Source organism: Camponotus vicinus, unplaced genomic scaffold (assembly GCF_025532165.1).
Source record: "Camponotus vicinus isolate PSW18456_S1 unplaced genomic scaffold, iyCamVici1.0 SCAF_1, whole genome shotgun sequence".
In the NCBI taxonomy this organism is placed as follows: Eukaryota; Metazoa; Arthropoda; class Insecta; order Hymenoptera; family Formicidae; genus Camponotus; species Camponotus vicinus.
This window is the reverse complement of record NW_028141945.1, coordinates 1289660-1307745: the sequence shown is the minus strand read 5'-3', so window position 1 is coordinate 1307745 and position 18086 is coordinate 1289660. Positions and strand designations below refer to the sequence as shown.

At 37.2% G+C, this 18086-nt stretch overlaps 2 protein-coding genes across 2 annotated transcripts in view; one reads left to right on the top strand and one right to left on the bottom strand.

Moving 5' to 3' along the window:
• The window catches only part of Invadolysin (leishmanolysin-like peptidase, invadolysin), a 272311-nt gene that overhangs the window by 116313 nt on the left and 137912 nt on the right, over positions 1-18086 (top strand). The window contains exon 3 of the mRNA XM_083108059.1: positions 17479-17579. Within this exon, the coding sequence (XP_082964185.1) occupies positions 17479-17579 (101 nt within the window). The remainder of the gene's footprint in view (positions 1-17478; positions 17580-18086) is intronic.
• LOC145967342 (uncharacterized) lies at positions 923-5594 on the bottom strand. The gene is made up of 2 exons (XM_083092147.1): positions 3814-5594; positions 923-3733 (listed from the first exon to the last, which is right to left on the bottom strand). Exons 1-2 carry the CDS (start codon positions 4935-4937, stop codon positions 1171-1173), a joined length of 3687 nt encoding a protein of 1228 aa, XP_082948273.1. The 5' UTR covers positions 4938-5594; the 3' UTR covers positions 923-1170.

Below are 18086 nucleotides of genomic sequence, written 5' to 3'. Positions count from 1 at the left end.
CCGAGGAAGTGAAGAAACAACATAGTTTAGAGAAACGGCAGTTGGTGAACGAATTGCACGCGCCGGCGAGAAAAAATTTTCCCCGAAGACACGTCATAGTGCGGGGATACGATGACCTGTGGCAAGCTGACATTGTCGAGATGCGTCCGTACTCTCGTTTCAACAGAGGTTACCACTACATACTCACAGTCATAGATGCGTTGAGCAAGCACGCGTGGGCCATACCACTCAAGAGTAAAGGTGGAAGCGAGACAGCTGACGCTATCGCCGAGATAATTCGATATAGCAAAAGATGTCCGAAAAACTTACAGACTGATATGGGGAAGGAATTTTATAACGCTGACGTGCAACGGCTCATGCGGAAACATGACATCAATCACTATTCTACATATTCGGTATTGAAGGCATCGATCGTTGAGCGATTCAATCGCACGCTGAAAAACGACATGTGGAAGATGTTTACGCTGAACGGATCTTACAAGTGGATCAGCGCGTTGCCGCGACTCGTATCGGATTACAACGCGCGCAAGCATCGAACAATCGGTATGCGACCCGTCGACGTTACTCCCGCGATCGCTGAAAGACTCTTGGCTACTGTGTACAACCATGTAAATATCGCGGGTCCGGCGAAATTCAAAGTAGGTGACTCGGTACGCGTTAGCAAGTACAAGACAGTTTTCGAGAAAGGTTACACGCCAAATTGGACAACCGAAGTGTTTAAAATTGCAAAAGTACAACATACTAATCCCGTAAGCTATCTACTGGAGGATTATCGCAAAAAATCTATTGCTGGAGCGTTCTACGAGTACGAGTTGCATCGCGCGAATTATCCGGACGTGTATCTCGTGGAGAAAATACTGCGTAGGAGGGGTAACGAGGTTTACGTGAAATGGTTGGGATTTGACAATTCCCACAATTCTTGGATACATAAGGACAATGTGATTTAATTCATACAAATTGTATTTATTTTTAAATTTAAGAAAAAATATGTACAACATATAAAAAATATACATGAAATATATAAAAATACAAAAATCTTTATTAATACATCCTTTCCAATAATCGTATATAATACAATATATGAAATACATATACATATGAGATACATATACAAAAATAATATCTGACATTATATCACATACTATATTACATTACATTATATATATTATATTATAAGGGTATCCTATAATGTCCCCATGGTAATGTGTCGGTCGAATCAGGTACGATATACCGCTTGTCATCGTACGGACTCAGAGCAATTTTCGTCTCGCGGACGGTATACACTTTGTGCAATTTCGATCTTATGCAAGATTGCTGTCGTGTCATTTCTATTTCGTCATTCAGACACCGCGTGTAATCGTCGAATGTTATCGTTCTCGCAACAACGTTACTTTTGACACCTTTAACCTTCTTCGTATCCTTTTTCCCGTCCACTCTCATCGCATACATTTTTGCTCTAAGCCCGACGAATTCGGTCATTATCGCGCCGTTATTTTCATCTTTCATTAAACCCGGTACTTTTTTATTCACGAGCGGTATACCGTACGCGTTATCAATTGGATAATCGCTCGTATCGAAACTAGCGATATCATGTTTCATATTTTCATAGACATCTTCGCACTCAATGTGGTATATAAGACTGTCTGTGTCGGTGTACATTACCCGGCATTTATCACGATATAGCGGTGACATGTACTCATGATGAAATTCGTACAAGCACGTTTTAGAAATGTCGAGTATGCACATGCCGACATAGATTGGTTTATAAAATTTCACTTCAAGTTTGCGTAATTCTATGGCAACCAAATTTTCCGAAAAGACGCTTCTACTGTGAAAATTTGGTTTCGCTATCATTGCTTCTGCTCCGTATCGTCCGTCCCACTTTGTTAATAATTTTACATCGACACGATTACGCACATTTTCCATCGTCTTACCAAATACCGCGTTATTCATCAGTTTATATAAATTTTTTTCAAAATCATTTTTCGCGAGTGTTCTAAACTGTGTATTTAATTCGATATAACTGCGAAGCCACGGAGATTGTGTAAATTGTAATATGCGATGTATTTTTGTAACGCGAAGGTCGTGTCGCGTACATTGCTGTAGGTTACGGTAGTGTATCACGTAACGCTTCTTATCGTATAGCGTTGCGAGGAGTTTGTCTTGCCGCTTGCCGGGCGGCTTGTCGCGTGTCGGGCAAAACGGTAGGTCAATGTGCGTATCGTGAAGATGTTGCGGATACTCGAGATCGACTTCGAGGATATAACCCGTAGGCGAATCTAACGCGATCGATGCTACGTCAAAATTCGACACGTCGTCGACCCATCGAAAATCGGCATAGGGCAACGGTTGACACATTGCCCATCCGTACAAATTATTTACATCGAAATACATCAAGTACGACGATGGTTTCGATGGATCGTACGATTGTTGCATGTACTTGTTATTAGCGCGCGCGTATCTGTTGGAACACTGACTCAGACCACCGCGTATACCGCGTTCGATAAACATGACCATGTCGATGTCGGTAAGCAATTCGAATGTAATCTTTGTATGCTTTAACATGGCATCCCACGTGTATCCGGGAAGAGTATAATAATACGCGGGGTCGAGTCCGTAACTTTTGATGCAACTATCGCGAAAGTTTTCAAAAATATCGGCTAATAACAAGACGTCGATTTTCAGGTACAAATCGCTATACTCGTCTAGCGTTCGAATGGAGAATCGCGTCCAGATGTTCTCGGCGTGCGCGTAATCGCTCTCGGATATAGTTTCACCGGTCAAAGAACTGTAAAACGATTCGCGCGGTGGTAAACACGTATCTTGCAACCTATCTACAGAGTCGACGTATTCGTACGGAAAGACGCCTTTCCGTGTTAATAAACTGAAATTTTCTGCAGATAAATTTTGAAATTCTGATTTTAAAATTTTGAATTTGTCTTTGTCTAGATAAGATGCCAATTTGTCGAGACTTGCCGTAAGAAATTTGTACGAATCGATAAAACTTAATTTTATATAATTTTTCCAATTGTCTTGTGCAACTTTAACAGTTTTTGTAAACGATATATATTTTTCCTTGGTTATTGGAAGTAATTCGATTTCCCCTTCGAACGCTGTGGCTATATCCTCGATAATGAAATGCGCGTCGTAACCTGATAAATTGTGGAAGACTATCGGAATATATAATGATTCTTTGTAATTTAGATTGCAATTTGAGTGCGCGGGACCCCTATATCGTCCGGTCAAATGACAATGATCGCGTACGCGTGTATCGTCTTCTTGCGTAAACGGTTTTTCGCAAATATGGCAATGCGTTGCGCTGTGAAATTTTTCCCACTCGTCCGATGTTAAATTTACCATGGAGACATTTGTAGTCATTAAAATAGTCTTTACACGTAACGCTAAATTTTTAAGTTCTTCGGCGAACCACGCGATACAATCAATACTGCGGCGAGAATGGTACGCGGATAACGAGTCGTCGAACGAACAATGCATATAATACGCTATACTAAATACCTTATGATGCTGATAATTTTTTTCTTCGTCAGTCTTTGTCAACGCACATTCCAAATCGGCATAGATCACAAATGGAAGCCGCTCTTTCCTCGTGTAGTTGTTGAACTCGAGCCACTTGTCCTTATCGCTCGGCAATCGGATAGCGCAGTCGTTTATTTTTCCGCAGTCTACCGTATGTGACTGCAACTTGTCCTCCGATCCGAAATAGTGCAAGCATCTGTAAAAGAATATTTAAATTAAAGATTTATGCAATGCATTATATTTTATAATTACATAAATTATTCAAATTATACATACCGATCACAGATATATCTTCGGCCGTTGTGTTTGCTCAGTTGCGAGCTCACGAGCCGGGATAAGTTCTTGATCCATGCGAAATGTCCGACGCTGTTACCGTCTTCCACATACAACAGGTTGACGTGTTTATCCCGTTTCTGCTCCGAAAGACGTATCGGGACAATGCTGTTTTCTTTCTCGATGCTGTACACGTTGATGGAGATATTGTTTATATGTTCAAACTTTTTTAGTTGGTTCAACGTCATCGGAAACTCAATATTTTGTACATTTAACACCGTCGTATAGTGGGGATATGAAGATTCCCGATTTGTGTCTCTTTCAGCGGGGTATAGAGCGGCCACCACTGCCCACGCGAAACACGCATTGTCTCTAGATTGTACATTAATTACAGCTCTCTTCATCATAATTTCTCGCGGCAATTTAATATAACATCCCGCGCGCATAGGATTATACTTATTTATATTTACAGTTAAATTCTGTATTCGCGACAATGCCCAGCCACTATCGCGTTCCTGAAATTCTTCTAGCAATGCTAGAGTGGGCTCGATAACGCTGCGCTCGTACCACTCGTGTAAATCAGACGTGCGAAAGAGTTCACAGTTTCTCGTATTGATACTTTTATTCGCACGCTTATCACCCGACACAAATTCACCGTTGAATATAGTGTTCAATTTTACACTGTTGTATCTTCTTATAACGTCTTGCACTTGCTCGAGCACGATGTCTTTGGCGTCCTCGAGAAATTGACGAGGTTCGATATGGTTTGCGTTAATCACAGCACCGGTTAGAATACGGTTATCGAACGCGGTATCAATCTCGCGCCACACAAGTTCATTTTGATGCGCGCTACATCCGGCACCCGCGTTATTGTCGCCACTGTAATTACCACCACTGGGCATAAACTGTCTCTGCAATCGAGTCTTTGCACCTTCGAGTCGCGCGATTCGAGCAATCAGCGATTGTCGATTCCCGATCGATAATCGCGGTCGTTTGATCCGACTTTGCTCTTCCAGCGACTCGATGTACTCGTTGCATCGTTGTAGCCATGCAAAATATTCGCCCAAGGTGGCAATTTGGCGGGACCGCTCCACCAGGTCGCATTCAGTCTGCTCGACGTTTTCCATTTCTTCACAGAGTGCAAATTGGGCACATATTGCATGGAAATCTTATATACAACGGCTCGCTACAACTTGAACAGAATCGGCCATCCATCGCATCAAGTGTCTCAATTTTATGCTTTCGAACAGCATACATCATTTGGCTATCCACGCCTTGCAATGCAATCATACACGAAGGACATACAGCTAAAGCACCACCCGTGGAATAATAAAAGTATATGATACAAAATTTTGTACTACGTGCGTTTAAAGCATTAATTTCCGCAACAGACACTATTTTCTCTCTGAATTCCGTGGAGTTCTCACTGCAGTCACTAATGCAATCACTGTCAGATGACAACGCGTGATCTTCGTCTTCCATTTTTATATTATCACACAACACTGACAGAACATTACTTTCTGACAGAACACTATAATTTTTGACTATACTTTTGCTATACCGTCGTGTCGATGCGCTTTCAAATCACGTACTATGATCTGATGCGCTTCGATCCTTCTTATATTCAACCAACAAACTTTCAGAGATTGTTGAAGGCACAAAAGAAAAAAAATTTTGTAACTGAACCTAGGGTTGAAAATGTGTTGTTATCTCGCTATGATTCACAGATTGCTCGAAAACGTCGGACCCCGAAATATCTCAAAAATGTGTTGTTATCTACGTATTTCCATCCGCCCAATCCTTCAAAGAATACTTCTATTTATATTGTGTATGTTAAAAAAATATAATGAAGAGAACTCTGCTGCACTAGAGTATCATTTCTTTCGTTGCTCTTCTGTGTTTCGGTGGTCTGCTGCACTAGAGTATCATTTCTTTCGTTGCTCTTCTGTGTTTCGTTAGTCTTGTGCAATGGCTGAAGAAAACGTAATTATCATCGACGACGATACGGATGATGATTACGATTATTGGATGGATCCAGTTGTGGCGGAGCGGATGGAGATAGAGAGAGAGGAGAGAGAGAGGAGAGAGATGGAAGATGATGGATCTGATATAGAACCCTTGGCGAAGGACAGTGATTATGATAGTGACAATAGTGTCGATATTCTTGATGAACGGTTACAAAAGAAACAGCGAGATTTAAGCATATCTGAAATAATGACATACAATCAAGCAACAAAGATATGTTGCATTTCATATTACTACATGGAAAATGGATTAAAATTTTGTATCGAATGCTTTCTAGAAGCACCGGATCAGTATGAAGAAACTAGTGCTGTTCGAGAACATAGAACCATAGCTTATGTTCATTTGGAAAATATGTCATGCAAAGAGTGCAGAAGATCTTTGAATCAAATATTGGCCTGCAACATGTGCCCTATTTGCACAAATTAAAATAGATGATGGATAACATTGTAAGTATCTTAATTTATTATATATCAAAAGTATTTTAAAATAAATTATTAAAATAATTTAAACTAATGAAATGCGTATGTTTTCTTCTGTTTTCAGAAACGGCTTCCCCAACATAGCCCGACGGTCTATTTTATATATTATTATTATTATTTTTTTATATTGTATACTTTTTATTAAACACACATTTAAATAAATTATATATATATTTTTAATTGTAACAAAATCATGACGTAATTTTTCTTCGCACACATTTCCATCCACCCAATCCTTCAAAGAATACTTCTATTTATATTGTTTGTTAACTGGTAATATTGTATAATATCTCAAAAATGTGTTGTTATCTCGCTATGATTCACAGATTGCTCGAAAACGTCGGACCACGAAATATCTCAAAATATAAGTTTATGACTAATATTGTATACTTGCGATAATACAGAGAGAAAGAGAGATAAAAGGGATAAAGAGATAGATAGAGGGATAGAGGGATGGAGAGGGAGAGAGAGAGAGGGATAGAAATATAAAGGGATAAAGAGAGAGAGCGAGAGAGAGGGAGGAATAGAGAGAGACCCAAAATCTTCTTCATAGGAATACCGCCATTTTTGTTTATACGTGCGTCCCCCGCCCCGCAGCCCCCGCGCCATAGAAATTCCCTCCGTCCCACGTGACGTCATCCCCCCTCCATCCTGCGTGACGTCATTCCCCCGCGCCGCTGAGATCCCCTCGCCCCTCACCCCCCTGAGATCCCTGCGTTAGAATTCTCCTAGTGCTAACTACTATAAAGCTTTGTCGTATTGTAACAGTGTGTAAAAATTACATATTTTTTTACACACCATCTATATGTACACATCGTGTATCTGTGTTCTCATATACAATTATTTTTCGAAACTTATGACACAGTTATAAGTCTGCTTCGTTGAACTAAAATAGTTTTGTCGAAACGTGAGAATAAATTATACGAATTACTCACACATATTTTCTCACACTCGAAGACATAATTCAGGATTGTTCGCGTAGACATTAACGCGTCTTTTAATAATGTTTTCCAAAATGGATCTCTCTCCTCACCCCACCGATCCAATTAATTTTACTCCAGTCTATCCTGTCGCGCGAAGTCTAATAACTGTGCACTTATAGTAGAGATATGTACGCGTTCGTGTCCTTTATCCTATCTTTATGTCTCTTCCATTTTATGCGACGCGCAGCAAATTAGTTCGTTAGTGCCGGTTGCAATGTCTTGCATAATGGATTCCCGACATGAGCAAGGTCCCTTCGTGTCTATAGTCGGTTCAGCTATCTGCTCGACTAATTATCTTGCCTTGACGTAGACGCAGCTGTTACACATATTATTTACCAACAGAAACAATCGTGCAGTGCGCTGACAACCGATGCGAAACAACCGAGCATAAAGAATTCTCGTTTTCGGATTTTGTTTTGTCTGCTTGCTTTTACGAAACTGCAAATTGAGCGCGAAAGATGAAGCAGCTCGTCTGTCAAAGCTCTCCTTGAAAAAATTTTATTTTCGCATTATTATTTTATTCTTTATAAAGATGTCATGTTTTTTATATGAATATAACTTGTTGCATCATTTTTTTTATTTTGAAATATTTCTTTCTATGCATTCGCGTCATATTTTTATAATTATAATATATATATAATATATATGAAACGAAATGTGCGGGAAAAAAATATTTATGTTTGTTGTTGCTTCATTTACTTGATTATGTAATTAGCGCAAAAATTTGCATCTCTTGCAAATTCGCATAGAACGTATTAAATCCATAAAATTCCGAAATGTTCGTTTTACGTAATTACGTGTTACATATTAAATTTAACCTTGGAAAAAGATTCGTGCCGCAACTGAAAATGCAATGAGTTCTATAAAAATCGGGTTGACTCACCCTTAAGCTCGTACTTCCCTTTCACGTCGTATTATGCATCGCACGTTCATGCCATTCGTGCATTATGCATGTTTGCAATACGTAAGGTCGAAAACACGGTTGATCACACTACGGCGTGTAGACGTTTAACCGTCGCGCTCCGTATTCATGTGCGTGGCTTTGTGTCAGATAAGGCATCGTGCACTGTGTATCTGATCATGAATGCGAGATATATCCGCATGCAGTACTATCGAGGGTAATAAACGTAACCGAAGTGCCTGCGGAATCAATTCGCATAAGATCCGGAGAGCGTCGTCTTGCATTCGATGAACATCATCGCGATGGTAAATACGTCAGAGCGAATTCGCTTCGCGAATACGCTATTAGCGGTTGTCATCGCGCTACGAAATGTCATTTGATCTTTCTGAACGTAATTCGAGGATTCGATTGCGTGTGTGTGTGTGGGTATGTGTATGTGTGTACGTCAATTCCGAAACCGATATCATTTCGATGAGCGCTTGCATTTCGCATCCATATGCGTGCACAAGATCCTGCATTTAACCTCGGACCATGCTTTGTGTCAGTATGTTAAATGTGAAACCGGGGAACACACAGCGAGAGGCAAAATGGTCGACCGTTTCTCCTGTGTATTTGATTTCCCGTACTTTAATTAGATTTTCCTCATTTTTTGCTTCGCTCATGCTTTTCTGCAGAAAAGCGCTTTTTTAAATGGGAAGATTATATATTACTATGGCTAAATGTGTGCATTTCGCTTGTAATGATTAAAACGCAGTTTTTCCGGAATTAACTTCAGAGCACATGTGTGTATCGTTATTACATTTTGCGTCTATTGTTAGTGCTTGTTTAAAAAGTGCTACACATTATGCGTTACGCCATTACAAAACGGTAATGTTAAAAGGCAAGAATATAAAAAAAGGCAGAAGCAGCATACACAGTTTCCTATTACTTTAACTAAGCGATTACTTAACTACGCGATTTTTTTAGTGATGTGCATAAAAAAACTCTGTAGGACAGGAAATATGAGACACGTGAGTGCAACGAACCTTAGTCATGTACGCTTTACGATATTATCGCGAAAGCGAGCTACCCTTTTTCCCTTACACGCTACTATAATGGATATCGAAATCATGTTAATGTCAGGCGATGGTATGTGTAATTCAGTTTCTGTCGAAACTTCCGATATTCTTTTTACACTGTATCTACATAAGCATTATTTATGAGAGAGGTAACTTTATTGAGACAAAAAAATATATATTTAAATTATTAAAATATAAAATTTATTTTAAGCAGAAATGTCTTGTAATTTATTTAATATTTTTTATATAAATGTGTACACTTTAATAATTAAATTTTTCGGAGCAAAATCTACTCACAGTCTAGACATTTAATTAATTTATAATATTTAATCTGTATTTCTTAAATTTAATTAATTGTTAACGCATCATGCAATCTTAAAGAAAGCTTTTTAAATGTCGATATCGTAGCGACATTTTCAACTAAAAGTTATGTAACATAAATAGACCTTTAGCTGCTCGCACATTGTTTTGTAACTACCGTCGCTTGGGCAAAAGCTGAAAATGTGCTCTAATGATTTTGCATTTAAGCGAGATGGTAGAAACAAGTTTGCGGTAATGGTTTCTTAAGTGGCACTTCAATTGTTCAAACGTACCGTTTCGGGAATACTATGTATGCGTAATTTCGCCAAAAAGTTTAATACTTTACGCAATAGTAGCTCGAACATTGATGGCTCTCGTACGCTGATACGCTGTTTCATGATAATGGGAATAATTTTAAGCAATAGAAAGAGAAATATATTTAGTTTATTTCATACATTTTTTTACATTTTTGTGGTTATTGAAATCATCGCAATTAGAAAATGTTACAATAAAATTATATACGTTTATTTAATAAATTTATATAATAAATGCACTTTGTATTTTTTACATATTAAATTAATTATAAATTGTATATTTTTCTTTATTATTCTATATTTATCTTTTATATGAAAATTAATTATAAATTATTTATTTTTCTTTACTATCTTTATGTATTACGCGACCTAATAAGTTCGTATAAACAGCGAACGCGTACTACGTTTAAATATATTCGCATTACTTATCGATATCTTTGGCAAGCGATATTCTATCAAGATAACCCATTTTGCGTGGCTATAGAAATTGCTAGCTATAATTCTGCAGATAACAATGCAGTTGCATATTCATGAAGGAGCTGTACAAAATGCAATAGCCATTTATCTGTGGTTATATGGGAATTCGGTATTCCCAATCCCCGCTAATCCAAAAATCGCGAATGTAGCCGCGCCGCAGCGGTAATGAGCGGTTTGCTGACTTTGAAAACCTGATTACTCGTGTGAAATTTAAGTACTTGGCTGGTGCGTTCTTTCTTACATGATACACGAAATATTGAATCGCGCGACGTCGCAATTCTTAAATAAGCTACGACTTAGGGAGAGTCTGGTTTCTGGGAATGTGCTTTTACATGATACCCACGTTTTGCAAGCAGCGGCACAAGGGGGACTCCGAAACGACATCTTCCCTTCCGTATTCCCAGTAGTAAAAGATCGCACGTACAAGCAATCGTTTCTACGTACACGTAGTATCTAAAAGTGCTTACACATCTCAAATGCGTGCTCAAATTTTTACTGAGCTTATGCGGAAACGAGAGATCGAAAACATTAAAGGGGGCACTTTGCCAAATTTAGGGTGATTTTATGTTCGATTTGTAAAATTTGATATATTGATCGATATTAATGAACTTTTTTTTAACTCTCTTGACATTGAAAGCATACTTAAATTTTGATCATTTTCGTAATTTTGACGAGTTTGTAGCTGTTGTATACATGCGCAATCCTAAAAGTTTGGTGCGAAATGAAAGATTTTTTTGTAAGAAATATGAATTATTTTTATTACTTAATATCTTAATGGTAATGTAAATATGATAAATTTCTGCAATATTAAAGAATCTGTCATATTTATATTACCATTTAAATTACGAAACTTGGAGTGTTTCAATTTTTCTGGTCAAGTTTTTTTATTCTTTGCTTTAAAGGAAACTCTACAAATACATGTTTTATACTTTTTCTTCCGTTTTCTTTCGTTTCTTTAGCTTGACTTTATTTCAATGAGATAATTGTACTTTGTGTACCCGCCTTTTCATTTGAAAGAGAATAGAACTTTTAATCTTAAACCGTGCTAAAGTTTCCCAAAGACGCCTGTCTTTTATCAGAATTACGTTTTGCAGTTGAAAACTCGGGATAGTCGATGCCTTTCAGCGAGAAACCCAAACACATCGAATCATAAAGCTTCGCGTTTTCGTTGCACTCTGCGAGATGCATGATTAAAATAGGTAACACGATACGTCAACCATATTTCACAACAATAAACTCTAGAGATTCGTTTTCAGATATGCCGTATCAAGTGACATCCGAAACTATTGAACACGCATTTCAACGCGACCGCGATATCGTATGACGTATACTTTCCCGACTTAAGTGCTGTTCGCAATGTAAAAGCGAAATTGATGTATTACGCCGACTAGCGTGTTCCGATCCGCGGGGCTCGGCCGCAATAATGCTTGCGGTGTTTCGGACAGCTCCCACTGCACAGCATTATGATCATGACAGAAACTCGAGAGCGCATAATTCCGCGTACTCGCGCGTCTTGTCTGGCGTCTGGTATTATCCGGTATCGGACAGGCCTGATGATGACTGATGGAAGTCGGCTTATTCGATTTGTCGTCACGCGAAGGCGGGGGTGGATGGTGAAAAAGTGAAGTGGATCGCAATTACGGGATTTCTGCCGTGGCGTCAACCGGGGGAATTACCTCGTCTCGGACAACAATTAGTCCGGTTTCAAACTCTCTGTCGTCGTAACCGCTCTCCATTGTACGAGGAACCTTTCGCCGAGTCTGCGCGCGGCAGAGAAATAGGATTTTCCGCCTTTCCCCGCGATCCCCTTAAATCTCATTTCGAACGGACGTGTCTTTTCCCCTATTTTCAGTGTCCCAACTCTGTCGAAAGGAGTTTTCTCCGGCAAGGACATTAACTCGCCTCGATGTTGAATCAGGATTTTTATCGTTATTTCGCTAGATGAATTTACGCACGAATAACTCCGTTGAAAAATGTCCAGTTTTCTACGTTTTAGCGCCGATATCAATTAATTCCAAGTATGAATCTGCGATATTAATTCATTGTTAACGATAATGAATTTAAGCAGGACGGAATTTTATCGTTTGAAAGACGCACATTGAGATATACCCGACCAAGTTTATCTCACTGTCGACGGTGCTGCAGCACAAAAGCTATTCTCCAACGTGTTTTCAAAGTTCAGGGACTGTCTTCTGACAATCAGAATAAACGGAAGAGGAAGTTGGTGCGACGGGCAAGGACCCTGGCAGTTCGAGAACAACTAGTTACAAATGATAAAATAACAGAGCTCATTTAATCTCTTACTCGCGCGTTCCGTTAATTGACGAGAGCCAGCATTGTTTCTTGGTAGGCAAACTTTGGCTATTTTCCTTTCTCCTCTCGTGCTTGTCAGGAAAAACAAATCGTGCATTTCCGTGAATCGTTTCGCAAAATCGTGTCGATTTTGCACCTTTATTACTATTCAACTCGTATTTGAATCGCAGTGGATTTCTCGACAAATTTTTAATTTTCTCCATATTTTCATAACTAAAATCAATCTGATATTTTTTTGGAAGTCTTGGATAAATCCTATCGAAAGTCCTATCAAAGATTAAAATTCATTGATTTTAATTGAAATAAATTATTATTCTTTTTTCATAAAAACGTGAAACTGGCACCCCATATCTTCAAATGTTTATTTTTTACACCAAATTCTTTTTAGGATATATTAAAGCACAGAAGAGTTTTATAAATTATATCAAAATCCTGAAAAAATACGACGTAAATTTAACAAAAGTTTTATACATTTTTGTTATTCTACCCGTACAATATCGTTGAAACGGCAAAGAATTTAATTAGACATGGCCCATTTAGAGAAACAATGCGATCAATCCCTAATGCTTAAATACTACATTCAGTTAATTAAAGCTTTTCGAATCTAAGACCCGGAATAAAGGATCCCGAGAATCTCGAGAATTTGCTCGCGTTCTTCGATTCATTCTTCCACGAGGAATTTGTTTTATCGCGAGCGGCTAAACTACTCCCATAAATTACTTTCTCCATGCGATCAGATAATGTCCTCAAATTCACGCGCACAACTTCCGCCGTAGATCAATCTCCTTGATTCTCCAACCTCGCTGGTTGGATGGGCGACCGAGCGACTCGCACTACTTCGAGAAACTGCATTACATTACGCCAGTTTTCGGAAACAGATTGTTTCGAAAATTCGCCAGATAGATTCGCAGTTCCACAATTGACGACCTTAATTCGTGGTCGTGATCTTTTCAAGCAGTTATGTTTAGATTTATTGAAAACATCGAGTATTAAATATATTATTTATAAAATCATAGATTGTGCTTTTATATCAGCATAAAATTTCTTGTACAATACAAATTTAATTTAATTTGTAATTGATTTTTTTTTGCAAAAATGCAATTTATTACGTGCATTTTAAACTACTTTTAAAATTAGTTTCAGTATTGTCCGATTTCATGATTATATAGAAACGTAAATCTATCTACAAAATATATTGACTATGTAATCTACTGTATAGATTATATTTTTCTTATATTATATTGATATCACAGCGTCTCTATATATGTCATCGTGCCTCTATATATGAAAGATTTTAAAAAGATTGAAGCATTAAATAAAAATTAGACAAGAATCAATGAACGAAATTAATTTGCATCATGGAAATGGATCAAAATGGAACAGTAATAGCATTGTAAAATATACGATGTGGAGTCGGATCGATGTTCACAAATGATAATAATCAACAATTTATTCCTCGCCATTTGATACCAAAGCGTGTCAGAATTTTAAGCCTCGAAGTAGAATACGAACAATCGATTTTAGGCTATTTACGTTTCTATCTCCGCGCGAGGAAAAGGACAAGCATAAAAATGCTACAAAAGTGCAGAGACATGTAGGAAACACAAAATTTCCATCGTGCCGCGTGTAAATGCGGTGCGATCGGAAAGAGATGGGTATATCACGGTAGACGGCTACCACGGAAATTGCCCACCTGTCCAGTTTCCACGATCTTTTCATCCCCCGATCCCTATTTCGACGCGTAGATATATGATAAATCGAAGTGTATCAAGGCACTTTCTCATCCAAAAAAGAAAATACCGCCATGTATACGTGTATTGGAAATTTTATCTCATTTATTATTCTCATATAAAATGTAAGCTTTTATAATCAGCAAAAATAATGTATTAAAGCAAAATTATATTTATACACGCATGCATCTACATATTATTCACACAGTGAAAATAATGAAAAGTATATATTTTTATTACACGTTTCGTGCTTTCCAGCTATAATTATAATATTGATAATTTTATATATTATCGAAATATGTATAAATTAAAATATAACTACTTAAGTCAGTTAGAGAAAATTTGAATAAATAAATGTATACAGAATAGATGCTTTTTTATCTTTTCAAATGTAACACTCTTTTTTTAAGTGAATTATGCAGATAATAAATCAATTCTTTTAATGTCTTTATAATCAATATATTCGGACCAAAAAAAGAACCTCAATAGATATTCTTCAGATAGCAAATGTGAGGTAACACAAATATTTGCTTTTTAAATAAAAATGCAATTTATTACGTGCATTTTAAACTACTTTTAAAATTAGTTTCGGTATTGTCTGGTTTCATGATTATATAGAAACGTAAATCTGTCTACAAAATATATTGACTATATAATCTACTATATAGATTATATTTTTCTTTTTTTAACATTTTATTGGTATTAGTATTTTTTGAATATTTTCGGAATATTTTTGAAAATGATATCTGTCAAACTATTATATAGCTGCAGTCACTTTAAATGATATTGCTTCGTACAGGTTGTTAGTACCACTTCTATCATTACTATCCCTGCGCGACCAGTGGACATGACTAGAGAAATTGATTCTCTGTGGAAATCATCCTAATGTCAGCTATTCTGGCTGTGGCATTAAGGTCAATAATCCCGATGGATGTGACTATATGTGTATCTATATGGAATTTTTTTAAAGAATGTATGTGTTTATAGATCGTCATCTCTTATTTTTCATCGCTGTACTGTCCACTCCTTAATATAGCTATTTTTCTTTGCATTAGTCGCCAGACAATTAAACTAAACAATATACTAAATACGCCATAATACGTTAAATGTTGTATATAATGTCAATTACAACACAATACTTATATATTAGAATTGTTCAATTGTTTCATTAATTTCTATTAATAATTAATTTTGTATTTTCGTCCGCTATCATATCTTATGTTTTTCCGTCAAATAAAATAACAGCAAGTAAATACACATTATATATAATTAAACGTTTCAACGTAAAGTTTTATAAAATTCCAGCTAAAGGTGCTTTCGTCGGGTTGAGAAGTGTACGTTGGCACGCGCGTCCTTTCGCGTATTATGGTGGATAGACCGTGAGTATAAGGATGGAAATTAGGAACCGTCTAAAGTTTGATAATTAAGAGAGCACTATTCGCTAGAGTGGTTTGTAAATTACGACGGAGAGTGCGCGCGTGGTTTAGCTACCGTTATCTTCTATATACGTGATATCCTAGCACTACTGCACGTTAACTTCGACCTTCGATCCGGTCTTCGCAGTCCTCTCCGTGTTCCTTGGCTGGTGCAGTTAATGCCACTCCTATCCTCTTAAGATATCGCATTATCACTAAGGAGCTTTCCGCGCAGGACGAGGAACTCTCCGCAAGTATAAAAGTGGATCGGATTAAAACTTAACGTGGATCTTCGCATAATTGCATTTCTAACAAGCACGCTGCCCATTGCGACGAGGCAGCGAGCAGTGACCCTCCTCGATTACACGAAGCTCTATTAAACAAAGTGTCGGGCCTGTCCGCAAGCCAAATCCTTCTTGCGGCAAAAGCTCATTAGAGCGGCGAATCCGCTCTACGAAAACTAGTGATATTTAAGTGAAACCGATATATTGAACCGATAATTCTGTTTTTCTTCATAATAATCAATTATATTATAAAATTAAAAGTGTCAGTGAACCTCTTTGAGATTTATATAACATATTAGCTTATCGTTTATTTATTTATTTATTATTGTACATTTTTGGAATGAAGGTATCGATTTATTCTTACATTCTGTGGCGCACAATGTAGTTCGCTGTTCTTATGCTATTGTGTTTATAAATTCTCTTCACTCTCCCCCTATTCATTATCTACGTTCGGTTTCGCGAATCTATCGCTCATGCAACTTCTGACTGAAGCTCGGCGGTGAAGTTAACCAAAACTTATATCTAGTTTATGCACCTGTCTCTTCCCTCTTATAATCTCTGTAAACGCGGCTGTGGCCTTTGCCGCAAACTGCTATTCCTGCGAGCGCAAGATTGCAGCCGCTGCGTTGTAGAATTCGCAACCTGGAGCACCGAGAAGCATATCAGGTTTACGCACCGCTGGCATCATAATACCAGGCGCGATTCAACATAGTTAGCGCATCTTCTACTAAGATCTGTCGGTAACGAGCTCAACTTTCGACGACCAATTATCACGAATAGACTTTAGCGTGAGCATTCATGACCATTCTACTCGTATTAAACCCCGAGTTTCTTAAGTGCAAGATACCGCGTCTTTACAGAAACATAACTAGCTCTACTTACATTCCGCAAATGGTAAAAAAATTATTTATACCTTTTAATAGAAATGATTAGTGGAAAAATGTTGCATAAACTGAAATATATCGACCATATAATGAGATATATTTTTGTGTAAACATAGCTTGCTTTTAAATTAATTTGTTGAAAATTAAATGAACGATGTATGAAGATAGTTATAAAAATAATTATCTGGATGAAAGTAATTCTATAAATCGATAATGACACTTCACGATGTGTTTTTCATTGTATATAACATATAGCATCTACTTATGAAGATAATTCTGTATCTAATTTTATATATAATGATATATTCAATATTATGCTCATTTTACTCTACTATTTATGCAAATGGCAGAAACATAATTATGAGCCAAACACTGTCGCGCTATTTTAACTACGCTTTGCATTACTTTACGATCTACGTATATATTAATAAACTATGTACATTTGTTGAATTGTAATTCCTAGTATTCTATGTAAATTCTAATCAAATTATGTCCTTGCTTTCAGGTAATCCATGGCGTGCACATCGAGCCGGCACACGAAGTAAAGAAACGTAGCATCAGTCAGCCAGTTCGCATCCTGCTATCTTACGACGAGAGCGTCTTTAGGTGAGTCAGTACACATTCGTATCTACAAGATTCAACGAGATTTGTCAACGATATGAAATTACGAAGTTAAGATCAACTATGCATTGGAGTACAAATTAAGTTTACAAGCATGACAACTGCGTTAATTATTTTAAGCGAACAATCGAAGTACAGGAATTTAGCTCTAATTTTGTTTATATGCAAATTTGTAAATGTTTCTGTTCAGCAGCTAAAATGTAAGATATCAAGATAAGAAAAAGCTTTCACGATTATTTCTTTTCTTATTCTACTTTTTAAAAATTATATTTTTATAGCAAACGCCGATTAATATTCAAAGAAACATATCTGCAAAGATAATGTAAACTTTTTAGTACGATTTAACCTTAAAATAGTCGTTCAATTTCTTGGGTTATAACATATTACAGGATCATTAAAACGATTAAAAGCTTGGAGGAATAATTTTTCCGCTCCAAAAAATAATATTTTTATGCAATGAGTTTATACGCTTCGTAATTTCTTTACCTCGTA

Coding starts and splice junctions, on each gene's coding strand:
- LOC145967342 (XM_083092147.1), bottom strand. CDS start 4,937: ATGGAAAACGTCGAGCAGACTGAATGCGACCTGGTGGAGCGGTCCCGC. Junction 3,734..3,813: donor CGAAGATATATCTGTGATCG/GTATGTATAATT, acceptor ATTCTTTTACAG/ATGCTTGCACTATTTCGGAT.